The sequence below is a fragment of the Typopeltis vanoorti genome, chromosome 6 (assembly GCF_054136105.1).
Source record: "Typopeltis vanoorti isolate ZY-2024b chromosome 6, IOZ_Tvanoo_1.0, whole genome shotgun sequence".
NCBI classification, from domain to species: domain Eukaryota; kingdom Metazoa; phylum Arthropoda; class Arachnida; order Uropygi; family Thelyphonidae; genus Typopeltis; species Typopeltis vanoorti.
In genome coordinates, this window is record NC_143554.1 from 160189711 (window position 1) to 160214227 (window position 24517).

Here is a 24517-nt window from a genome sequence, read left to right on the forward strand (position 1 = left end):
ACACCTGAGAAAAATTCGAAGGCAGAATTAAAGAATTTCAGAATTCAATTCCTTTCTTCACTAGTATTTGCTGATTTCACTGAATTCTGCACTAAATTCTCTTTTATTTCCTCAATGTTTTTCCCTCTCATCTTTCTTTAGAGTCTCGGTATTAAACACTTTCGTTTTACACAAATTATGGACTCTACAACCGTGTTATAAATAATTATTTTAATTTCCAATGTTTCGACCTTCATATTAAGGTCATTATTTGGAGTATACACATATATACATAGACAAGACATATATAATATAGACAAGCTAAATTACATTTCACATACTATGCTGAAGAGACACTGATTTGATCAACGGTTATTCTACTGGCCTGACCTCTAGTGAAATTAAAATAAAATTACAATAAATAAATGAAATAGAAAAAAAAAAATAAATAAATTAACTACATCAAAGCTATATTCTATTTAAAATAACATCAGATAAACATTCTTTCATATAGATATTTTTGTTACAGTGAAAATAATGTCCTAATTTAACATGACAATTGTTATATTAGATTTAGGATCCTGGATTACTTATGGTTCTATTTACAATTAACTCTTAGGGAGAAAGGTTAAATAGGTAGAATATGTGAGTTCCATATGGTTGGGATTTTTAGACCATCATTATTGTTAAGATTAGGGTGATTGATAAGAATCTCACAGGCCTCCTTAAATTTATGTTCATACCATGTGATGTAAAAAACAGGTGCTTTTCCAGTCAATTCTATGCAAAGTGTTCAGGGCATGATCAGAAAGACCACATTGACCATAGTTATTATATTTAATCTGTTGTTTATGTTCCTATTTTCTGATAGGAATTGTGCATCCTGTTTCCCTTATATAGGGCAAATTACAGGTGCAATGAATACGGTATATCACAGGGTGGGCCAGTGGATCCTTGGATGTATTCAGTAGGTCCTTTAATTTTGTAGGAGGTTTACGGGTGGCTTTAAGGCTGTATTTTTGTAGTATTCTGTTTATTTTGTCTGATAACCCTTTAATGAATAGAATGGTTACAGTTTTATTATACTCTTGTTTATTTTTGTTTTTAAGTGAGGTCTTGAACAGAATTTTGTCGATAGTATTTTGGCTGTAACCATTTTTTAGGAAGGTATTGCTGATAATGTTTAATTCATCTTTAAGTGCTTGTTCATTGGAGCAAATCTTCAAAGCACTGTTTTTAAATGTATAAATGACCCCCAGTTTTTGTGTTGAGTGGTAGGTGGTAGGAATTTGTGTGTATATATTGGCCAGTATGTCTCAGTTTCTGGCAAACAGTGAAGGAAAGACTGCCAGAAGGAAGACATGTCACAAGCGTATCTAAAAATGAAAGTGTGTTCTGCTTTTCAATCTCGATTGTGAATTTTATGCATTTGGGAGTTTTGTTTAGGTGGCTGAGGAATGTGTCTAGTGTCTGGCAGCCATGGGGCCAAATAGCAAAAACATCGTCAATGTATCTAAGGTAGACTTTTGGTTTTAAAGGAGAGGAATCTTGAGCATATTGCTCAAAATGTTCCATGTAAAAGTTAGCAATGGTTGGGGGAGGATAATGGTGAGCCCATAGTATGAATGCAGTATATGCGCAAAGAGCACTGTGATATCGGGAGGGAATTTGTCCAGTAATAGAAGGATTCTGTCATTGATTAGAACATTTGTGAAAAGTGCAGAGACATCAAAAATGACTACTCAATCATCTTTTACAAGTGTGATGTCTTTGATATTGATTACAAAGTGTTGTGTGTTTTTAATATAAAAGGAGGAAAGACCTGTTGATGCCAGTTTTTTGGAAAGGTGATAATTGGTGCTGTCTATACCTTCATCTATCGGCCGGAGTGGTGTGTTTTGTTTGTGAATCTTTGGTAGACCATAAATTATTGGGGAGAGAGCATAGTGCAAAATTAATTTTTAATGGTATCATCGGGGTGCTTAAGGGTCAAAGCTGTATAACTGAGAGGAGACCTCCACATAGCCTTTAAAGGAATGCGGAGAACCGCCAGGGTTTCTGACCTCTGATTACAATGTCCAATCCTCACCTTCTCATGGTGCACCCTGTTGGGTATTTACCTAGATATTGAACGAACGAGGATGGGCTGGCAATTTGGGATTTAGCCGACCAAATTGTATTCTTATTAACTTAAACCAATATACAAAATGATGATATAGCATGACAAAATTTCATGCTAGTTGGTGTCGCCCGGTTACACAAGGCCCCTGTTGTTTTCGCCAGGGAACCAGGGCAAACAGCAAAAAAGTCAGCTACTGGAACAAATCTGAAAGCACACCCCAACTCGACTTCACCAGAGTTAAAGATCGGTACTATCGACATAAGAAGCCTGAATGGCAAAGAAATGGAGCTAGCTGAGGAATTAGATAAGTACCAGATCGACATAATAGGGGTAACTGAAACAAAAAAGACAAAAACTGGTGAGATCTTTCTGAGCAATAAATACAAAATCTTATATTCAGGCAATAACAATCAAGGAAAAAAAGGAGTAGCCATAGTATTCAACACAAAATACGAGGCTAATCTTCTTGAATGGCAGGCAGTCTCAAGTAGAGTGATGTGGGCAAATATCAGAATGGGGAACTGGACAATGAGACTTATTTGATCCCACAGAAGGTTCTACTAAGGTAGAAGTGGAGGAATTTTTTGATGCTTTAGAAAAAGCAACTGACACAATGAAAAAGGAAAAGTTGGTCCTTGTTGGGGATCTAAATAGCAGAGTAGGAAATGATTGTCAGACAAACAAAAATATTTTGGGAAAATTTGAAGAAAAGAGCAAAGCTAATAATAATAGCAAATACCTGTGGATTTCTGCTCAGGACATGGAGTGGTTATTACTAACAACATTTTCCAACATAAAAATGTGCACAAATTCACATGGAGAGAAGAGGCAAGGAATAAGAAAAGTCTCATTGACTATGTTATTCTTGATAGTAATGTTTTCTCCCTGGACACCAGAGTGTACAGAGGATTTGAAATTGGATGCAATCACTATTTAGTCTTGAGCAGAATAAAACTGAATTTCATGTTGAAAAGAATAGCACGTGAGAAAGTTTTAAAGCGAATAAAAGTTGAGCAGCTCTCTGATGTGATCTGTAGACAAAAATACACAAAGCTTATTGAAGAAAAACTGAAAGAGTTTGAGAATAGGAACCAAACCTTGTAGATTCACTGGCAAGCCTTGAAGAAAACCCCTGATCGATTCAGCCAGAGAGGCATGTGGTATGGTTGTCTGCAAGGATAGAAAAATCAGAACTCCATGGTGGACACAGAAAGTTAAAGAGGCAGTGAAGGAAAAGAAGAAAGCACATCAAAAGTTCCTGGCAAATAAGTCAGCTTGTGCTCTTAGAGAATACAGAGGCAAATGCAAGAAAGCTAAACACTGTGTAAAATTAGCTAAACAAAAGTCATGAGAGGACTTTGGCAAGAACATAGAAAATAAATATCAAGAAGGTGGCAAAATATTCTGGAGGTTGTTGAAGAAGCTTAGAAATGGAGGAAAGAGTGCTGTAAGAGGAGCTAGAGACGATAAAAGGTGATATGAAAACAGGAGAAAAAGATATCCTTGAAGTATGGAGTAATTACTTTGAAAAATTGCTGAATGAAATAAGCAGTGATAGCACAGTGGTAAAAAACACTGACCAGGCATACAGTCAGGAATACATATCCATACTTGAAGTAGAAAAAGCCATCAAAGGTTTGAAATGCGGAAAGCAAACATGAGTAGATGATATTCGACCAGAAATCTGAAGTATGGTGGTATAAAAGTCTTATAGTGGCTGCACTGCATAGTTCAAAAGGCCTGGACAGATGGACAAATTCCTAATGATTGGAATAGAGCTCTCATAGTACCCATATATAAAAAGGGAAATAAAACTGAATGTGAGAATTACAGAGGTATATCCCTACTGAGTGTTCCTGGCAAGATTTATGCAAGTATACTTGAGAAACTGTTGAGAAGAATTGTGGAAGAAAAGCTTGGTGAAGAACAAGCTGTATTTGGGCCAAATAGAGGCTGTCAGGATCAGATCTTCACTCTACGACAAATAGTCGAGAAATCATGGGAATATAACAAAGATCTGTATTTAAGTTTTGTCGATCTGGAAAAGGCATATGACAAGGTGCCAAAAGAGAAGCTATTCAATACGCTACAGTTATATGGTGTCAATGGGGCATTATATCAAGCAGTACTTAGTCTTTATTTGAGTTGTAAGTTAGCAGTTAGAATTGAAGGAAGTACAGGAAGATGGTTTAATGTTAAATCTGGTGTGAGACAAGGATGTACATTATCCCCTCTGTTATTCATTATCTATATGGATCACATTATGAAAGAAAGTGGTGTTAAACATGATATCAGAATTGGAGATGTTAATGTCAGCTCTTTGCTTTATGCTGAAGATGTTGTAATTCTAAATAAATCTACTACAAGTTTGCAAGATTCCCTGTATAAATTGAATAACTGTTGTAATAGATATGGTATGAATGTCAGCAATAAAAAGACAAAGACAATGAAAATAGGTAGAATCGTTGAAAATGTCAACTGCGTTGTGAACGGAGAATCTGTGGAACAAGTAAAACATTTCAGCTACTTAGGCACGATTTTTAGTAAAGATGGTAAATTAAATATGGAAATAGACAATAGAATCAATAAAGCTGGTATGGTAGGAAGTCAATTGAATAAATTCATATGGAATAAGAGAGAAATTAGTCGGAACACTAAATCAGCTGTATACAAGACAATGTTCAAACCAGTTTTAACTTATGGATCTGAAAGCTGGGTCAGAAGTAAAACACTTGACCAAAGACTAGAGACCACAGATATGAGAGTCCTGAGAAAGATCAGATGCATGAACAGATGGCATCAATGGCAATATCATATTAAAAATGAGGATATTAGGAAAGAACTTGACATTGTCAGCATCCAGGAATGAGTTAGAATCTAATCACGGGTGGTATGTCACTTAAACAGAATGGGCGAGGAAAGATTAGCAAAACAAGTGTTCTCTGCCAGGGTGGCAGGAAAACGACCCAGAGGAAGACCAAGATGTAGGTGAATTGATACGGTACAAAGTGCCTTAGACGATAGAAATATAAGATCTGATAATATTGGAGTTCTGACAAGTAACAGACTGATTTGGAGGAAAAGGGCCTCCCTCGATGAGTTTAAGACTCCTTGGAGTTGCCTGTAATAATAATAACACTGTCGTAAAGTCCATAATTTCTAAAATGAAAGCTCAGAGGATTAATTACTTGGAAGTGAAAAACACGGTGACAAATAAAGATGGGACAGTTATTATCATTCCTTTTTATAAGGCCATGATTCTGCTACATGTTGACTACTGTGCACAGATATGGTCACCTGAATTTTTAAGGAACCAGGAGGTGGTAGAGATGATTGAGAGCTGAGTGACCAAGCTCATGACAGGTCTATGGAATGTTCCATATGAGGATAGAATGAAGCTGTGTGGGTTGCTGAGTTTAGCTGACATATGGAGGAGAAAAAATATGATAGGAACTTAAAAATTACTGAAGAGATTCTATAAGATTTACACAAAAGAATTATTTTAATCTTATTTGTGTCATACTTAGAAGTCGTCTAAGAGTGTGGTTTGTATGGATATGTAGACTAGGTTCTTTACTTGGAGAGTGGTGAATGAATAGAATGGATTACCAGGTTTTGTGAGCACCTCAACAGTAAATTATTTTATGGAGTTGACTCCATGGAGTACCTGTATAAATAAAAATAATAATAAATAATAAAATCACTTGAAATAATTGTCCTATCTGGACTTAAGAAAAAATCATCTGAGTTCACAGAATGGCAAAAATCTGCCCTAAATTAAATGTGTAACTTGGGATGATGAAATCAAAAGTTTATGGACCTTTGTTTTTTTGCAGCCACAATAATCACAGGAATTGGGTACATGATTCAGTAATTTCTTGATAGTATAGTGTTTCAGTAGGATGGAGCACCATGTCATTATATTCAAAGTGTCCAGGAATATCTCAATAGGTATTTTCCAAATCGGTGGATCGGGAGTGGGGGAGCAGGACATTCTTCTCATCACACACAGACCTAGTTCTTTTAAATTTATTCACCCATTCTCTAATTGCACTGTCTATATGGCCATGTCTATGAAAGTTTCTAGAGTTTTGTGTGCCATCAATGCTATTCCTGTTTATGCTCTCTCATTACTGCTTACCATTGTAAAATTGTATATAATTATTAATTAATTTTGAGCCTCTCAACTTTTTCTTGGTTTCAGATATTACCTGCAATTTTTATGCTTTCATAAAAGCAGGGCTAGTCCGAGAGTATCTGATGCCCCTAGGCAAAGAAAATTTAGGCACCCCTATACATTGTCTCTCGCTATATATATTTTGTCATACTCACACAAAAAACTAAGCCACGAAGTCTTAGCCCCTAGGCGATTGCCTAGGCTCGTCTAATGATAAAACTGGTCTTGCATAAGAGTTCATATAATTATTCATATAGTCCTTGTAACTTATGCCTTGTACAGTGACAATAGTAATTAGACCCTTGTGTTTCCATGTCATGTCACTATTTGTTGACTTATTTATCCTTGTCTTCAACCTTTAAATCCAGCCATTCTGTTTACTTTTGAGACTTGAAACCAATTTAAATGTCCTACAAAGTTGGTTGTTAAACAAGAAGTAGTAAGTCCAGGGGAGTGCCATCTTATAGCCTCTGGACTGGCATATATTATATTGGCATTTCCCCCCAATACGACAGAACAGTTGTGCAACTGACTTGGCTGCTGATGTCTAGTTTTAGAAAATAGGATGCACCACAATAAGGTGTGGTGGCGTTTGGGTAAGAGATACTATTGTCTGCTGCATCTCTACCCCCCCATATCCCACACAAATAAATAATACCTAGAAAACACCAGTTCTTTATCTAGATGTCAGGGAATGTGCTCCACCTTAGTGATGGAAGGAGATGGAAACAGCTCCTATTGATTTCCAAAAAGTTATGGCTAAAAGAGCACTGCCTACATCCTTTGGATGAAATGAAAGGTGGTGTTAGAAGATTTATTTATTTTGGATATGGGCAGCTCTAAGCAGATTTGGATGTGATACTAGAAAACTGCCACGTTCAAATTACCAGAAAGAAGCAAGAGAATACAAAACATTGTGAATAAGGAGGTTTTAGAGGAGGATAGGCACCACTTTTATTTTGTGAATTTCCTTCCAATTAAAACTGATTGTAATAAACAAAAAACTTTCCACTAATATAACTGAATAATTTTTCCCAAAGAAATAGATTTAACTTATCTAACAGATAAGCTTAGGTGTTGACGGTCATTCATGACTAATTTTTACAGTATTAACAACACCACACAATTTTAGAAAAGATATGCTTTATTAATTGCTTCAGTTAATAAAACATCTCTTTTCTAAAATTGTGTGGTATTGTTAATACTGTAAAAATTAATCGTGAATAGATTTAACTTACTTATTTAATAACATTTGGGTTCAGAAATATTCATTTTCTTTTATCAACTGAGTGACACATTGAATCAAAGCAGGTTTTGATCAAGTTTTTCACCCTGTATTTATATATCTATTTCAATAAGATTGGTCAGTCTATTAATTATATGATTCTTGTCAGGTATAAGCAATTATTACTAACATAATTTGTGAACCTTAATTTATATATAAATCCTCGATTACTAATAAAGTTATTAATATACTTACAGCTTGTTTCTGAATAGAGACATTTGTGAGATGCACAAACATATTATCCAATTCACTAACATTTCCTGAATATTTAACATGGCAAAATCGACAAAATCCTAACTGGTATCTGTAAAATTGAAAATACAAATTTAAAATAGTGAATATATACACAAAAGTGATTCTTTCAAGATGATGAAGATTAAAATATCAGTTACAATTCCATATAACAGCAAAGGCATGTTTTTCATTACCAGATGAAATATATATACAGGTAACCCTCGTGTAACGTAGTACTTATAGAACGCGGTTTACAAATTGTAGTAATCCTTGTTCAACGTGGTTTCATTATAACACAGTCTACAAATTGTAGTAATCCTTTCTTTTCATATGTTTTTCACCGGGTGACTTAAAAATCAAATTTTATCTTTGATAAATTTGTGTTCACCCATATTGTGCATGTAGTTATAAGTAACAAATTTATATTAGGGTAAACACCCTTTAGCACGCACGTCAATTGTTTACCATATAAACTGTTTATTGTTGAAAATTGTATTCGTTTTCTGCCAGGAAAGTGCATTAAAAATCATGTATGTTAATCTCAAGCTGAGCACTTTATTTTCTGAAGAGTTACATACAACATTATTATTATTATGGCTATCTCCATGGAGTCAGTAGACTCATCGCGGGAGACCCAAACTAGCAAAACAATATCTGTCATATCTCTTCTTGAATTTATTTACAGACGAAGAGCTCACAACTAAGTCAGGCAATGAATTCCACTCGTTCACCACAGTCCAGGCAAAAAACCTTGTTCTGACACCCTTGTTAACCACACTCTTCTTTAATATCCAGGGATGACCTCTTGTTCTTCCATCACTATCACACAGCTGAAACATTTCCCCTGCATCAATCCTATAAAAACCTTTCAGTAATTTAAATGTTTATATCATATCCCATCTTCTCTGCCTATCAACCAATCTCTGCAATCCACAAGCTCTCAATCTATCAATGTAGGAAGCATTTTTTACATCACTCACCAACTTGGTCACTCTTCTCTGAACACTCTCCACAGCCTCCTCATCTCCAAGGAATCCAGGTGACCAGACCTGAGCACAGTAATCCAAATGTGGAAGTATCAACACTTTATAAAGGGGAATTATAACCTCTTTATCTCTGGATGTCAGTGTGTTCCTCAACAACCAAGAAACTCCTATGTGTAATCTTAGACACCTTAGCAATGTGTCCTCTGAACTTCATCTCCTTATCTACCAACATCCCTAAGTCCCTAGCCTCATCAATCTCTTGGAGTACTGTTCCATCAATGTAGTACACAGCTGGTAATCTTTTAATCCCAAAATGCATGACTTTACACTTTTTCCAAATGAACTGACATGCATTACCTTTGGCCCATTCTACCAGATTATTTAAATCATCCTGCAAACTTACAACATCAGCTTGATTTTTTATTGCACAACCCAACTTTGCATCATCAGCAAACAACTGAATATCTCCCTGTAAGCCATTTCCTATATCATTTATATACAAATTAAACAACAATGGCCCAAGCATGGGGTGCTTAAGGGTCAAAGCTGTATAACTGAGAGGAGACCTCAACATAGCATTTAAAGGAATGCGGAGAACCGACCAGGGCTTCTGACCTAATGTCCAATCCTTACCTTCTCGTGGTGCAGCCTGTTGGGTATCTACTTGGATACTGAATGAACGAGGATGGCTGGCAATTTGGAATTTAGCCGACCAAATTGTATTCTAATTGGTTAAACCAAAATAAAAAATGATGGTACAACATGACAAAATTTCATGCCAGCTGGGGCGTCGCCCGGTTAAACAAGGCCCCCTGTTATTTCCGACAGTACCGATCTTTAACTCTGGTGATGTAGAGTTGAGGTGTGTTTTCAGATTTGTTCCAGTAGCTGTCAACATAAGAAGCCTGAATAGCAAAGAAATGGAGCTAGCTGAGGAATTAGATACATACCAGATTGACATAATAGGGGTAACTGAAACAAAAAAAAAAGACAAAAACTGGTGAGATCTTTCTGAGCAATAAATACAAAATCTTATATTCAGGAAATGACAATCAAGGAAAATAAGGGGTAGCCATAGTATTCAACACAAAATACGAGACTAATCTTCTTGAATGGCAGGCAGTCTCAAGTAGAGTGATGTGGGCAAATATCAGAATGGAGAACTGGACAATGAGACTTATTTGTGCCTATGGTCCCACAGAAGGTTCTACTAAGGTAGAAGTGGAGGAATTTTTTGATGCTTTAGAAAAAGCAACTGACACAATGAAAAAGGAAAAGTTGGTCCTTGTTGGGGATCTAAATAGCAGAGTAGGAAATGATTGTGAGATATACAAAAATATTTTGGGAAAATTTGGAGAAAAGAGCAAAGCTAATAATAATGGTAAATATCTGTTGGATTTCTGCTCAGGACATGGACTGTTATTACTAACACCATGTTCCAACATAAAAATGTGCACAAATTCACATGGAGAGAAAGGCAAGGAATAAGAAAAGTCTCATTGACTATGTTATTGTTGATAGTGATGTTTTCTCCCTGGTGCAGGACACCAGAGTGTACAGAGGATTTGAAATTGGAAGTGATCACTATTTAGTCTTGAGCAGGATAAAATTGAATTTCATATTGAAAAGAATAACATGTAAGAAAGTTTTAAAGCGAATAAAAGTTGAGCAGCTCTCAGACATGAACTGTAGACTAAAATACAGAAATATTATTGAAACGAAAATGAAAGAGTTTGAGAACAGGAATCAAACCTTGGAGAATCAGTGGCAAGCCTTGAAGAAAGCCCTGATTGATTCAGCTAGAGAGGCATGTGGTGAAGTTATCTGCAAGGATAGAAAAATTAGAACTCCATGGTGGACACAGGAAGTTAAAGAGGCAGTGAAAGAAAAGAAGAAAGCATATAAAAAGTTCCTGGCAAATAAGTCAGCTTGTGCTTTTAGCTAGTTTTAAACAGTGTTTAGCATTCTTGCATTTGTCTCTGTATTCTCATGGGAGGACTTTGGCAAGAAAATAGAAAAAGATATCCTTGAAGTATGGAGTAATTACTTAAAAAACTACTAACTGAAACAAGCAGTGATGACAGCACAGTGGTAAAAAACACTGACCAGGCATACAGTCAGGAATACATATCCATACTTGAAGCAGAAAAATCCATCAAAGGCTTGAAATGTGGAAAGGCAGCAGGAGTAGATGATTTTTGACCAGAAATCTGAAGTATGGTGGTATAAAAGTCTTACAGTGGCTGCAATGCACATTTCAGAAAGCCTGGACAGAGGGACAAATTCCAGATGATTGGAGTAGAGCTCTCATAGTACCCATATATAAAAAGGGAAATAAAACTGAATGTGAGAATTACAGAGGTATTTCAATACTGAGTGTTCCTGGCAAGATCTATGCAAGTATACTTGAGAAACGGTTGAGAAGAATTATGAAAAAAAGCTGGGTGAAGAACAAGCTGGATTCAGGCCAAATAGAGGCTGTCAGGATCAGATCTTCACTCTACGACAAATAGTCGAGAAATCATGGGAATATAACAAAGATCTGTATTTAAGTTTTGTCGATTTGGAAAAGGCATATGACAAGGTGCCAAGAGAGAAGCTATTCAATACGCTACAGTTATATTGTGTCAATGGGGAATTATAGCAAGCAATACTTAGTCTGTATTTGAGTTGTAAGTCAGCAGTTAGAATTGAAGGAAGTACAGGAAGATGGTCTTATGTTAAATCTGGTGTGAGACAAGGATGTACTTTATCTCCTTAGTTATTCATTATCTATATGGATCACATCATGAAGGAAAGTGGTATTAAACATGATATCAAAACTGGAAATGTTAATGTCAGCTCTTTGTTTTATGTGGATGATGTTATACTTCTAAATAAATCCACTACAAGCCTGCAAGATTCTCTGACAAAATTGAATAACTATTGTAATAGATATGGTATGAAGGTCAGCAATAAAAAGACAAAGGCAATGAAAATAGGCAGAATCACTGAAAATGTCAACTGTGTTGTGAATGGAGAACTTGTGGAACAAGTAAAACATTTCAGCTAGTTAGGCACGATTTTTAGTGAAGATGGTAAATTAAATATAGAAATAGACAACAGATTCAGCAAAGCTGGTATGGTGGGAAGTCAACTGAATAAATTCATATGGAATAAGAGAGAAATTAGTCAAAACACTAAATTAGCTGTATACAAGACAGTGTTGAAACCAGTTTTAACTTATGGATCTGAGAGCTGGGTGAGAAGTAAAACACTTGACCAAAGACTAGACACGGCAGATATGACAGTCCTGAGAAGGATTATAGGCATGAACAGATGGCATCAATGGCAATATCATATTAAAAACGAGGATGTTAGGAAAAAACTTGACATTGTCAGCATCCAGGAATGCATTAGCAGAGCTAATCTCAGGTGGTATAGTCACTTAAACAGAATGGGCGAAGAAAGATTAGCAAAACAAGTTTTCTCTGTAAGGTTGGCAGCAAAACGACCCACAGGAAGACCAAGATAGAACTGGATTGATACGGTACAAAGTGCCTTAGACGATAGAAATATCAGATCTGATAATGTTGGAGTCTTGACAAGTAACAGACTGATTGGAGGAAAATTGTAGATAGGAAGTTAGTAATGATGTAATTTTTTCATGTAGTACTATCACATCCTGTACACCCCTTGACGGTAGATGGTAGGAATTTGATGATGGCCCAAGCACAGAGCCCTGAGGCACACCACTGGTCACCTGCCTCATCCTGGACTCGGCTCCTCCATACACCACCTTCTGGTATCTCTCCCTGAGCCATTCTCCTATCCATAATCACCAATTTAGTATCCATTCCCATCTGCTCCAATTTGCGTAACAGTGTTCCATGGGATATTCTGTCAAAAGCCATAGTAAAATCCAGAAGTACCTCTGTGTAGCCAGTTCCTTTGCTCAACTCAGATGTCATTCTATTATGAAAAGTTAACAGATTGCTAAGGCAGGATCTACCTTTCACAAAACCATGTTGGCCTCTATACAGTATCATTTCCTGATGCACCTATTCTTGAATTTTGTCTTTAACCAACTTTTCCAATACTTTTACCACTACTCCTGAGATGGTGATTGGTCTGTAATTAACTACCACAGTTTTAGAGCCACCCTTATGCAAAGGAACCACTTTGCCTAACTTCCACTCCCTAGGGACCATACCAGAGTTCAAACTTAAATTAAATATCCAAGTAAGAGGGGTTGACAATTCATTTGGACATTCACGCAACACTCGAGCTGATATTCCATCTAAGCCTACAACAGTGTTTGCATTTAAATTTTGCAATGTATTAAATACCTCTGATTCTTTAGCTTCAATTCTCACATTAGTTATTACTACAGGTACAGAGATATCCTCACTTGGGTGATAGACTTTTAAAAATGTAATGCTTTTTTATGTAAAAAAATTATTTTTATAGTAATGGCCACTTAGAGGGCTTTTGACATGGTAAAAAACGAAATTAGTGAATTAGTTGATGGGAAAATAGATTTAAATTAGGAGGAACTGGTGCAGTTAATAGATTACGTCAAACCAAATGGCGAGGAAAATTCTGCTGAAGATTCTGATTGTGATGAATCCATTAAAGAATTCAGTTGAAAGAAATTAGCAGAAGGATTGGACTTGGCAAGAAAGTAAGGAAGTTATTTTACGGATAATGACCTGTCAGTGGAGCACTCCGGAAAATTCATGAGAGCAATTGGATATTTGTTTAGATCCATATTATGAATGCAGTATAGTGGTAAGCAAGGTCTTATTACTGCCTTCTTGATAACTAAACGAGCTGAAGTATGCAATGAGATTTATACAAATGATGTCCAAGAGATTTCAAGTGATAATGAAGTCTGGCCACTCGTAAATAAAGAACATCTATATTCTTTTAGTTTTGAAGACAGTGATGACGATTAAAATATGCACTTTATTTTATTTTGCCTAAAACATTTATGCGTTATGTGCAATGAAGTTTACATACAATTCATAATTTTTAAAAGTTTATACTATATATTTGTTTCATAGTTTATGTTTTCTTAACTTACATGAATTACCTGATGTAAATAAAAATATTTTTTTTGTTGGATATGTGATTGTTGTTTATATAATTTAAAAAAAAAATTATATCGGAACATAACCCTACATTTTCTATGTGATCTGCGTCTTGCATAACTATTTATATAATGCGGCATTTCTATGGAACCTAACATCCGTGTTATACAAGGGTTACCTACACACACACACACACACACACACACACACACACACACACACACACACACACACACACACACACCTTTAACTTATTGTAAAATTATATTTATAAACTGTAATTAGAAGTCAAGAATTTTTTATAAGTTAATTTATTTTAATATTAATTTAAATATGTATATTTGAGTGATAACTACAGGCTTAACTTTTATGCAAAATTAAAAAAAAAAAAAAAATACAAAATAACAAAAGGAATTCAAAGGGTGGCAACAACACACTTTCCAACATAAAGACAAGCACAAATTCACATAGTGAGAAGACACAAGAAATAAGAAAAATCTCCTTGACTATGTTATTGTTGATAACATCTTCACACTGGTTCAGGACACAAGTACACAAATGATTTGAAATAGGAAGTGATCATCATTAAGTTTGGAGCATGATAAAACTTGAATATGATATTTAACCATCCATATGGTACACAGAATATATTTTGTCTATGATATCCTAATGTTATATTGACATTTGTGTCTGAGAGGACACTTTGCATCCAGGTAATTATGGATGCAAATCCATAATTACCTGGATGCAAAGATAAGAACACAGAAAATAAATATCAGAAAGATGGCAAAATGTTCTGGAGATTAATTAAAAAACTTAGAAAAGGAGGAAAGAGTAGAGTAAAAGGAGTCTAATATGATCAAGTTGATATGAAAACTAAATAAAGATATTCTAAATATCTGGAGTGCTAAATGAACCAAGCAATCACAGTGTAAATAAAAACTGTGCCATTGTAATCAAATGCTGTTAATTTCTCTTTATTTTAAGTGTCTTTATTTTATTTTATACCTTATATACCATTATTCTTAAAATATTTATCTTTATACTTTATTCTAATTAGCTGTGCGCACTTTCTCTCTCTGAATCTTTCTTGCTTATATTATTACGTACTATGTTTATCTATCCTTCGCACTACGGGTCATGCCTAAGATACTAGAAAATTTATTTAATTTAGACTGTGACACTAATATCATTTAATTAGCATAAAACTCAATAATATGGCCAGCAGATTTCTCTCTCTAACACAAATTCCTTCAATAAAACTTTACACAAACAGTCGTGGTCTATTCTTTTACTTAACTTTATGCTTCGGCTATCTCACTTAGTTTCCCGCTCACAAGTCTGGAACAGTGCAGTTGTAAAAATAAACAATCAGGCAGCACTCCTTTAACAAAAAAATCAAAACACATTTTATTTACATTACTATGAAATATACACGAATTAAACAATAGGGAGATTGTTTTCTCTATCCATCTCTAAAAATTCTTTAGCACAAATTAGAACCTTTTTACTTCAACATTAATTAATCTCTTTAACTCAAAAACTATTAACTCTCTGCTTACAAATTTTTATCAGCACTGAGAAAGGATTAAAACTAATTTTAATACTTCCAATATTTCATCTCTGTCACAGAAACATCTTCAGGGATTAAAAAAAACTTTTTGTAACAACACACACACACAAAATAATACAATAGTGAGTGAAACTAAGTCCTATCTAGGTGGTGCGCCCTCTATGGGGATTTGTGCAGGTAGCCTAGGATGTAAAGAGGGATCTCTGATAATTAATGTTTCCCAAATTTTGGGAAATTTAATGCAACTGTATTTGTTTAAATTCGTTTGATTCCTCAGTGCAGATGCAGATTCAAAGAATAGTCTTTCTTTTTTGAATTTACTATGATGGAGCATGGTGGTTTTTATCCAGGAGATCCTGTGGGTTGTATCCAAAACATGGTCTGCAAGGCCAGATTGGCCATAATCGTGATTGCAGATGTATGACGCGGAAGATCAGCAACCATCCAGTTAGAAGAACACAAATCATACATCTGCAATCACGATTATGGTCAATCTGGCCTTGCAGACCATGTTTTGGATACCCACAGGATCTTCTGGAAAAAAAACCACCATGCTCCACCATAGTAAATTCAAAAAAGAAAGACTATTCTTTGAATCTGCATCTGTACTCAGGAATCAACCGAATTTAAACAAATACAGTTGCATTAAACTTCCCAAAATTTGGGAAACATTAATTATCAGTACTCTAAACATGGGTGGATTTATACAGTAAACTCTCGATTTAATGGACTCTTTACATCCTAGGTTACCTGCAAATGCCCATAAAGGGCACACCACCTACATAGGACTTTAGTTTCACTCACTATTGTATTATTTTGTGTTGTTACAAAATTTTTTTTTGTAATCCCTGAAGATGTCTCTGTGACGGAGATGAAATACTGGAAGTATTAAAATTAGTTTTAATCCTTTTTCAGTGCTGATAATATTCCATTAAACTTCCAACATGAATAGTCCATTAAATCGAGAGTTTACTGTATAAATCCACCCATGCTTAGAGTACTGATTATATGTTTGAGGTGGTGCACCTAAAACCTCCCTTAAAATCCTTCACGCTGTCCAGAGAACAGGCAATTCAACTCAAAGATCGTCCCTCTCTTACAGATTCACTTCAACTGCTATCTCACAGACACAGTGTTTCAGGTCTGTGTCTATTCTACAGGTACGTCAATGGTCATTGCTCCAGTGAATTGCAAGCATCATTTCCTCCCCACTTTCTGTTGCACCTGTTAATACAAGAGTAGCAGCTGCCCAGTATACCTTTACTGTGCAGCTGCAAACACACTGAACCTGCTTTCATTTTTCCTTTTTTACTCCATCTACCTCTGTTTTCTGGAACAGTCTACCACAAACAATCATAACCGTCAAAATAATGTCAATAAACTTCTATCTCACTCCTCACCTACACCCCACAAATGGCACTGCTGTGTTTATAGGTCCCTCGAACTCTTGTGTATGGGATCAATATAAAACTTATCAGTCTCCAAACTCAAAACTACTCCGATATCTTAATCCATGAAACTCAACCATCTTCATTCCAGCAATCCACACAGCAAAGTCATCTTCCTAGGTGACATGAATGTTCACAACTCAAACTGGTTTCCACAATTTCCAGCACCACTGATCAAACTGGACGTGATGTGGAAGTTTTTGCTACAAACAATGATCTAACACAAATCGTACACCTATCTACCCGAATTCTTGACAATCCCCTCCAATTTCCCAATATGCTTGATATTTTTTTTTAACTTGTCCTCCTTCCAGACACACCACATCGATCATCTCTCTTCTCAGCAACTCAGACCACAATCTTGTGTAACTTTCCAGTCTCACAGAATGCCCTTCCCATGACCACACCCAACCTCATGTAATTTGGCACAATAAAGGTACCAAGCGGGATGACCTCCGGAACTACTACTACTCCTTTTCCATGTTGTGTATGGGGACATAACATCCCAAAAGTGGAAAGTCACTAGTAGTATGACCCAAGGGTCTCTTTTGGGACCATTGCTGTTTAATTTGTATGTGAATGATATTGGGAAGGGCACCGAACAGCGAACTACAGTTGTTTGCAGGTGATGCAAAGTTGGAAAGAACTATCAGGAGTAGAATGGATGTTGTCCAGCAAATAGACTTGAATAGACTTTCTCAATAGGCAAATAAATGGAGCTACCAGCTCAATGCAGAAACATGTAAATTTTTCAAGTTTAGGAAGTACAGATGGGATGTGAAGTAAAAGATTGGTGGGGAGATATCTTAGAGTAGGTGGAGAAGATGAGTCATTTATTTATTTATTTAACTTTATTTTTTGGAGAAGGCTAAATTATTTTTTAATCAAGGTATCAATGAATCCAGCGATTTGCAGAAGAATACTTTCCTTTTTTGTTTTTCAGTGATCAAGTGAACTAGCCTGATGATTTGGAGAAGTATTCCTTAGAGTAAAATGTAGATTTAGCTTATTGATTCATTTTGTGACCTCAGTTAATACAAATAAATTATAAGGATGAAAGAAAGAAAGGACGAGAAAACAACTATTTAAAAATAGTTGTTTTCTCGAGGAAAAAAACGAGAAAACAGTTATGAAAACAATATAGATATGCACATACAAAGTACAAATTTTAAACCTTAAAGTATTTTCTCATAGGAAACTAATATGGAAAATAATTTATTGTGAAAAATATGCTCATTTGTTTTGTAGTAACTTTCAAATGTTTCCAAAACATCGTGTTTCACAATAGATTATGATCAGTGCATGTTTGTCAGTTTTATCTTTTTTTACCCTTCACATCAGAATATCAGCATTTTGAAAATTGCAGTATAATACATTAATAATATTCAAACTAGATAGTTAGTTTGTTCACTGGCAATAGTATATGGCATGAATGTTTCATCGCATGGAATCCTTACATTTCTAATTAAAGACACCTACTATGAATAACAATAATTATTCCCCTTGTCCTCCTCAACCGAATGTTTGGTGGGGTAGAAATACTACTTTACTAGGGAATAATTAAAGAACAAAATGGTTTCCCATGGTCTTTCTTAGCCAGTAAGTGTTTTATGACTTACTGGATATGTGTGTGTTCATGGGATCAGTTTGTGGGATGAAGCACCCAAGTTACCTGGAATCAAAACCCTTTCATATGAGATAGGCTAACTCGCAATCAGTTCAAGAGGACCAATAAAAATTTCTTCATGCCATGCATGGGATTCGAGCTTTCTAACTAATGGGCTTCATTTATACTGACTGAACTATGGAGGTTCAATTAATATTATTAGGAAGCAATGCCCGGGTGCGCACGCGCACACACACACACCAGTTATATGGGATTAATTACTCAGATTTGGTATTGAACCTTTGTCTAACAGTTTCGGTTTTCAGATCAGTTATATTTGGGACTTCAAAAGGAATAACGTGTCGAAATTTTATATTGAAATAAATCCCTTACTTAGTGGAATAAGTGCAAACATTAGAATTTGTAACAAGCACAAGTGGTCTGTGTGGTTCACTTTTAGTTTATTATTATTATTATTATTATTATTATTATAATCAACTCATACAGTTCTTTCGTGAGATCACATCTGATACCCACACTACTCAACAACCTACCAAGAAATTTAAAACACATAGACAACTACAGAACATTAACACATGAACTTAGGAAACTATACCAACACAGTTAATATAGCATTAACACTAATTATTATTATTATGTGACACCTCCAGGGAGTCCAAAGTCTCATCGAGGGAGAGTGTGCCAACAGCATCGAACGATTGAACCCCTTCCAACTACTAATCATGCTCAAACTTGCTTAACTTTTTGCGTGAGCCATTAGTAGCAGAGGCTCTACAAATCGACCAATCTTTGCTAGCTTATAATTGCTACCTTTGCTTATATATACACATCACAAATCACCAGCATCCAATGCCCACATTCCATCCTTAAACAGTACCAAACAACATAAATAGTGAAGGATATTCCCACTCTATTCATAAAAGCTAACCCTAGTTTCGAATTAGATGGGATTAGCCCGTCTCATCTAATCCTCATAATCAAAGACTGCAAATTATTGTAATGTATCTATCAGTATGGAGTATAATCCTAAGAAGGACCTCCCAAGATGAGTCTTTTGACTCCATGGAGCCATGAATAATAATAATAATAAATGAAGATACGGATATAAAAAAACAAGTATATGTTTTTATATTCAAAGAAAAAAATATATTAAAAAGAAATAAAGTACTTTAAACTGCGTACGGGGTGCTTAAGGATCAAAGCTATATAACTGAGAGGAAACCTCCACATAGCATTCAACGGAATGCGGAAAACCGACCTGGGGTTCTGACCTAATGTCCAATCCTCACTTTCTTGTGGTGCACCCTGTTATGTATCTACCTGGATACTGAATGATGAGGATGGGCTGGCAATTTGGGATTTTTTTGAAGAAATTGTATTCTTATAGTTTAAACCAAAATTTCAAATGATGGTACAACATGACAAAATTTCATGCTGGCTGGGGCGTTGCCCAGTTAACCCCCCCCCCCCTGCCGTTTTCGCCAGGGAACCAGGGCAAGCACGAAAAGTCAGCTCTACTGGAACAAATCCTAAAACTTACTCCAACTCAACATCACCAGAGTTCAAGATTGGTACTAAATATGAAACCTGAATGGCAAAGAAATGGAGCTAGCTGAGGAATTGGATAAGTACCAAATCGACATAATAGGGGTGACTGAAACAAAAAAGACAAAAACTGGTGAAATCTTTCTGAGCAATAAATACAAAATCTTATATTCAGGAAATGACAATCAAGGAAAATAAAGAGTAGCCATAGTATTCAACACAAAATACGAGGCTAATCTTCTTGAATGGCAGGCAGTCTCAAGTAGAGTGATGTGGACAAATATCAGAATGGGGAATTGAACAATGAGACTTATTTGTGCCTATGGTCCCACAGAAGGTTCTACTAAGGTAGAAGTGGAGGAATTTTTTAAGGCTTTAGAAAAAGCAAGTGACACAATGAAAAAGGAAAAGTTGGTTCTTGTTGAGGATCTAAATAGCAAAGTAGGAAATGATTGTCAGACATACAAAAATATTTTGGGAAAATTTGGAGAAAAGAGCAAAGCTAATAATAATGGCAAATACCTGTGGATTTCTGCTCAGGACATGGACTGGTTATTACTAACAACATTTTCCAACATAAAAATGTGCACAAATTCACATGGAGAGAAGAGGCAAGGAATAAGAAAAGTCTCATTGATTATGTTATTCTTGATAGTGATGTTTTCTCCCTGGACACCAGATTGTACAGAGGATTTGAAATTGGATGCAATCACTATTTAGTCGCAGAATAAAACTGAATTTCATGTTGAAAAGAATAGCACGTGAGAAAGTTTTAAAGCGAATAAAAGTTGAGCAGCTCTCTGATGTGATCTGTAGACAAAAATACACAAAGCTTATTGAAGAAAAACTGAAAGAGTTTGAGAATAGGAATCAAACCTTGTAGATTCAGTGGCAAGCCTTGAAGAAAATCCCTGATCGATTCAGCCAGAGAGGCATGTGGTATGGTTGTCTGCAAGGATAGAAAAATCAGAACTCCATGGTGGACACAGAAAGTTAAAGAGGCAGTGAAGGAAAAGAAGAAAGCATATCAAAAGTTCTTGGCAAATAAGTCAGCTTGTGCTTTTAGAGAATACAGAGGCAAATGCAAGAAAGCTAAACACTGTGTAAAATTACCTAAACAAAAGTCATGAGAGGACTTTGGCAAGAACATAGAAAATAAATATCAAGAAGGTGGCAAAATATTCTGGAGGTTGTTGAAGAAGCTTAGAAATGGAGGAAAGAGTGCTGTAAGAGGAGCTAGAGACGATAAAAGGTGACATGAAAACAGGAGAAAAAGATATCCTTGAAGTATGGAGTAATTACTTTGAAAAACTGCTAAATGAAACAAGCAGTGATGACAGCACAGTGGTAAAAAACGCTGACCAGGCATGCAGTCAGGAATATATATCCATATTTGAAGTGGCCATCAAAAGCCGGAAATGTGGAAAGGCAGCAGGAGTAGATCATATTCGACCAGAAATGATGAAGTATGGTGGTATAAAAGTCGTACAGTGGCTGCACTGCATAGTTCAGAAGGCCTGGACAGAGGGACAAATTCCAGATGATTGGAGTAGAGTTCTCATAGTACCCATATATAAAAAGGAAAATGAAACTGAATGTGAGAATTACAGCCACATTTCATTACTGAGTGTTCCTGGTAAGACATATGCAAGTATACTTTAGAAATGGTTGAGATGAATTGTGAAAAAAAGCTTTGTGAAGAACAAGCTGGATTCAGGCCAAAATAGAGGCTGTCAGAATCAGATTTTCACTTTACGACAGATAGTTGAGAAATCATGGGAATATAACAAAGATCTATATTTAAGTTTTGGCGATCTGGAAAAGGCACATGACAAGGTGCTAAGACAGAAGCTATTTCATACTCTAGAGTTATATGGTATCAATGGGGCGTTATATCAAGCAATACTTTGTCTTTATTTGAGATGTAAGTCAGCAGTTAGAAATGAAGGAAGTACAGGAAGATGGTTTAATGTTAAATCTGGTGTGAGACAAGGATGTACATTATCCCCTCTGTTATCCATTATCTATATGGATCACATCATGAAGGAAAGTGGTATTAAACCTGATATCAAAATTGGAGGTATTAATCTCTGCTCTTTGCTTTATGCAAATGATGTTATACTTCTAAATAAATCCGCTAGTAGTCTCCAAGATTACCTGACTAAATTGAATAACTGTTGTAATAGATATAGTATGAAGGTCAGCATTAAAAAGACAAAAGATAATGAAAATAGGCAGAAGCATTGAAGACATCAACTGCATTGTAAATGGAGAACTTATAGAACAAGTAAAACATTTCAGCTACTTAGGTACAATTTTTAGTGAAGGTGGTATGTTAAATATTGAAATAGACAACAGAATCAACAAAGCTGGTATGGTAGGAAGTCAAATGAATAAATTTATATGGAATAAGAGAGAAATTAGCCAAAACACTATATTAGCTGCATACAAGACAATGTTTAAACCAATTTTAACTTATGGATCTGAGAGCTGGGTTAGAAGTAAAACACTTGACCAAAGACTAGAGACTGCAGATATGAGAGTCCTGAGAAAGATTAGGGGACATGAACAGATGTCATCACTGGCAATACCATATTAAAAATGAGGATATTTGGAAAGAACTTGATATTGTCAGCATCCAGGAATGCATTGACACAGCTAATCTCAGGTGGTATGGTCACTTAAGCAGAATGGAAAAGAAAAGATTAGCAAAACAAGTGTTCTCTACCAGGTTGGCAGGAAAACGAGCCAGAGTAAGACCAAGATATAGGTGGATTAATACAGTAAAATGTGCCTTCGAAGACAGAAATATAAGACCTGATAATATTGGAGTCTTGACATTTAACAGACTGATTTGGAGGAAAATTGTAAATAGGAAGTTAGTAATGATGTGTATTTTTCATGTAGTACTATCATATCCTGTACACCCCTTGAAGGTATATATCAGGAATTTGATAATGATGATGATAAACTGCATACAGAATTTTGTACAGAGCAGAAAATGTAATATGTATTAATTGTACACATGTAAATACTCTGTATGATGATAATAGAAAAAATTATTATTATTAAAATATATATATATATTATATATAGAAATTATATATATTGTTATTGCATGCATAGAGTGAAAAATTGCAAAAAAAAAAAGTATGTAACAATCATCAGATGGTAATATAAAGAGCTGCATAGACTATATCATCATAAACAAACAATGGAAAAGATCAGTAAATAAAGTACAAACATTAAGAAGTTTTGATTTTGACACTGACCACGAAATATTAACTGCCAAAGTGAAGATAAAATTCAACGGCAAAAACAATATCAGAAAAGAAGAAAACATCAACCTATCAAAACTAAAAGATAGCTCAAGGAGAAGTCGATTTTTAGAACAGATGTGCTTGAAATTAAAACCCTCCATCTTCCAGAACAGCAGAAAATACTGGGAAGAAGGAAAAGAAACAGTGTTATCAATTGCAAAAGACACTGTAAGTTCCAAACCCAAAATAAACAAACAGTGGATAACCCAAGAAATCATAGCTACCATAGAAGAGAAAAGAGAGGCCAAGATACTTGTAAATCAACAAAATAATGAAGAGAATAGAGAAAAATACAGAGCACACTAAAAAATAAAGTTGATAACCTATGCAAAAAAGCCAAAGAAAAATGGTTAGAAGAAAAAGCTAAGAAATGCCAAGAAGCATACCAACAAAACAACCTAAAAGTCTTCCATGATACTGTAAGAGAAATTACAAAGGAATTCTCAGCAAAAGCAGTAACAATGATAAACAACAAGATGACTGAAACCGGGAATATTGAAGATATAAGAAAAATCTGGTCAAACCATTTTAAGACTATCTTCCACCAAGGAAACAAAACTACAATGCCAACAATAGAAGAAAATAATGATCACCCAAAAATTTTACAAGAAGAAGTTAGATATGCAATAAAACAGATGAAAAACAAAGCACCAGGCATTGATACTATCCCTACTGAACTGTGGTCATATGGAGGCAGCATATCAATAGAATATTTAACAACCCTATTCAATAAAATACTACAAACAGGAGAGATCCCAGATGACTGGAGAACTGGATCAGATCTCCAGTCATCTGGGAAAGATGACTGGAGATCTGATCCAGTCATCAGAAAAGATCATCCCAATATACAAGAAAGGAGACAAAAGAGACTGCAGAAATTACAGACCAATCAATTTACTCCCTCACACCTATAAAATATTCATAAGAATTATACAAAATAGATTAAAAAACACCTATGAAGAAATGATAGGCATAGAACAAGCTGGTTTCCGAGGAAACTATTCAACAATAGACCAAATTTTCACATTGCACCAACTAGCAGAGCTCAGCTGGGAAGACCATAAAGAACTGTTGTTTTGTGGACTTTAAACAAGCTTTCGATAACATCAAACAGAGAAATCCCTCTTAAAATTCTACTAGAAAAAGCAA

At 35.3% G+C, this 24517-nt stretch overlaps 1 protein-coding gene across 2 annotated transcripts in view; it reads right to left on the reverse strand.

Annotated features, from left to right (window-relative positions):
* TTLL1B (Tubulin tyrosine ligase-like 1B) overlaps positions 1-24517 on the reverse strand; it is a 403225-nt gene that overhangs the window by 184363 nt on the left and 194345 nt on the right. For both annotated transcript variants that reach the window (XM_090394521.1, XM_090394519.1), the window contains exon 8: positions 7759-7867. In XM_090394521.1, the coding sequence (XP_090250647.1) occupies positions 7759-7867 (109 nt within the window). The remainder of the gene's footprint in view (positions 1-7758; positions 7868-24517) is intronic.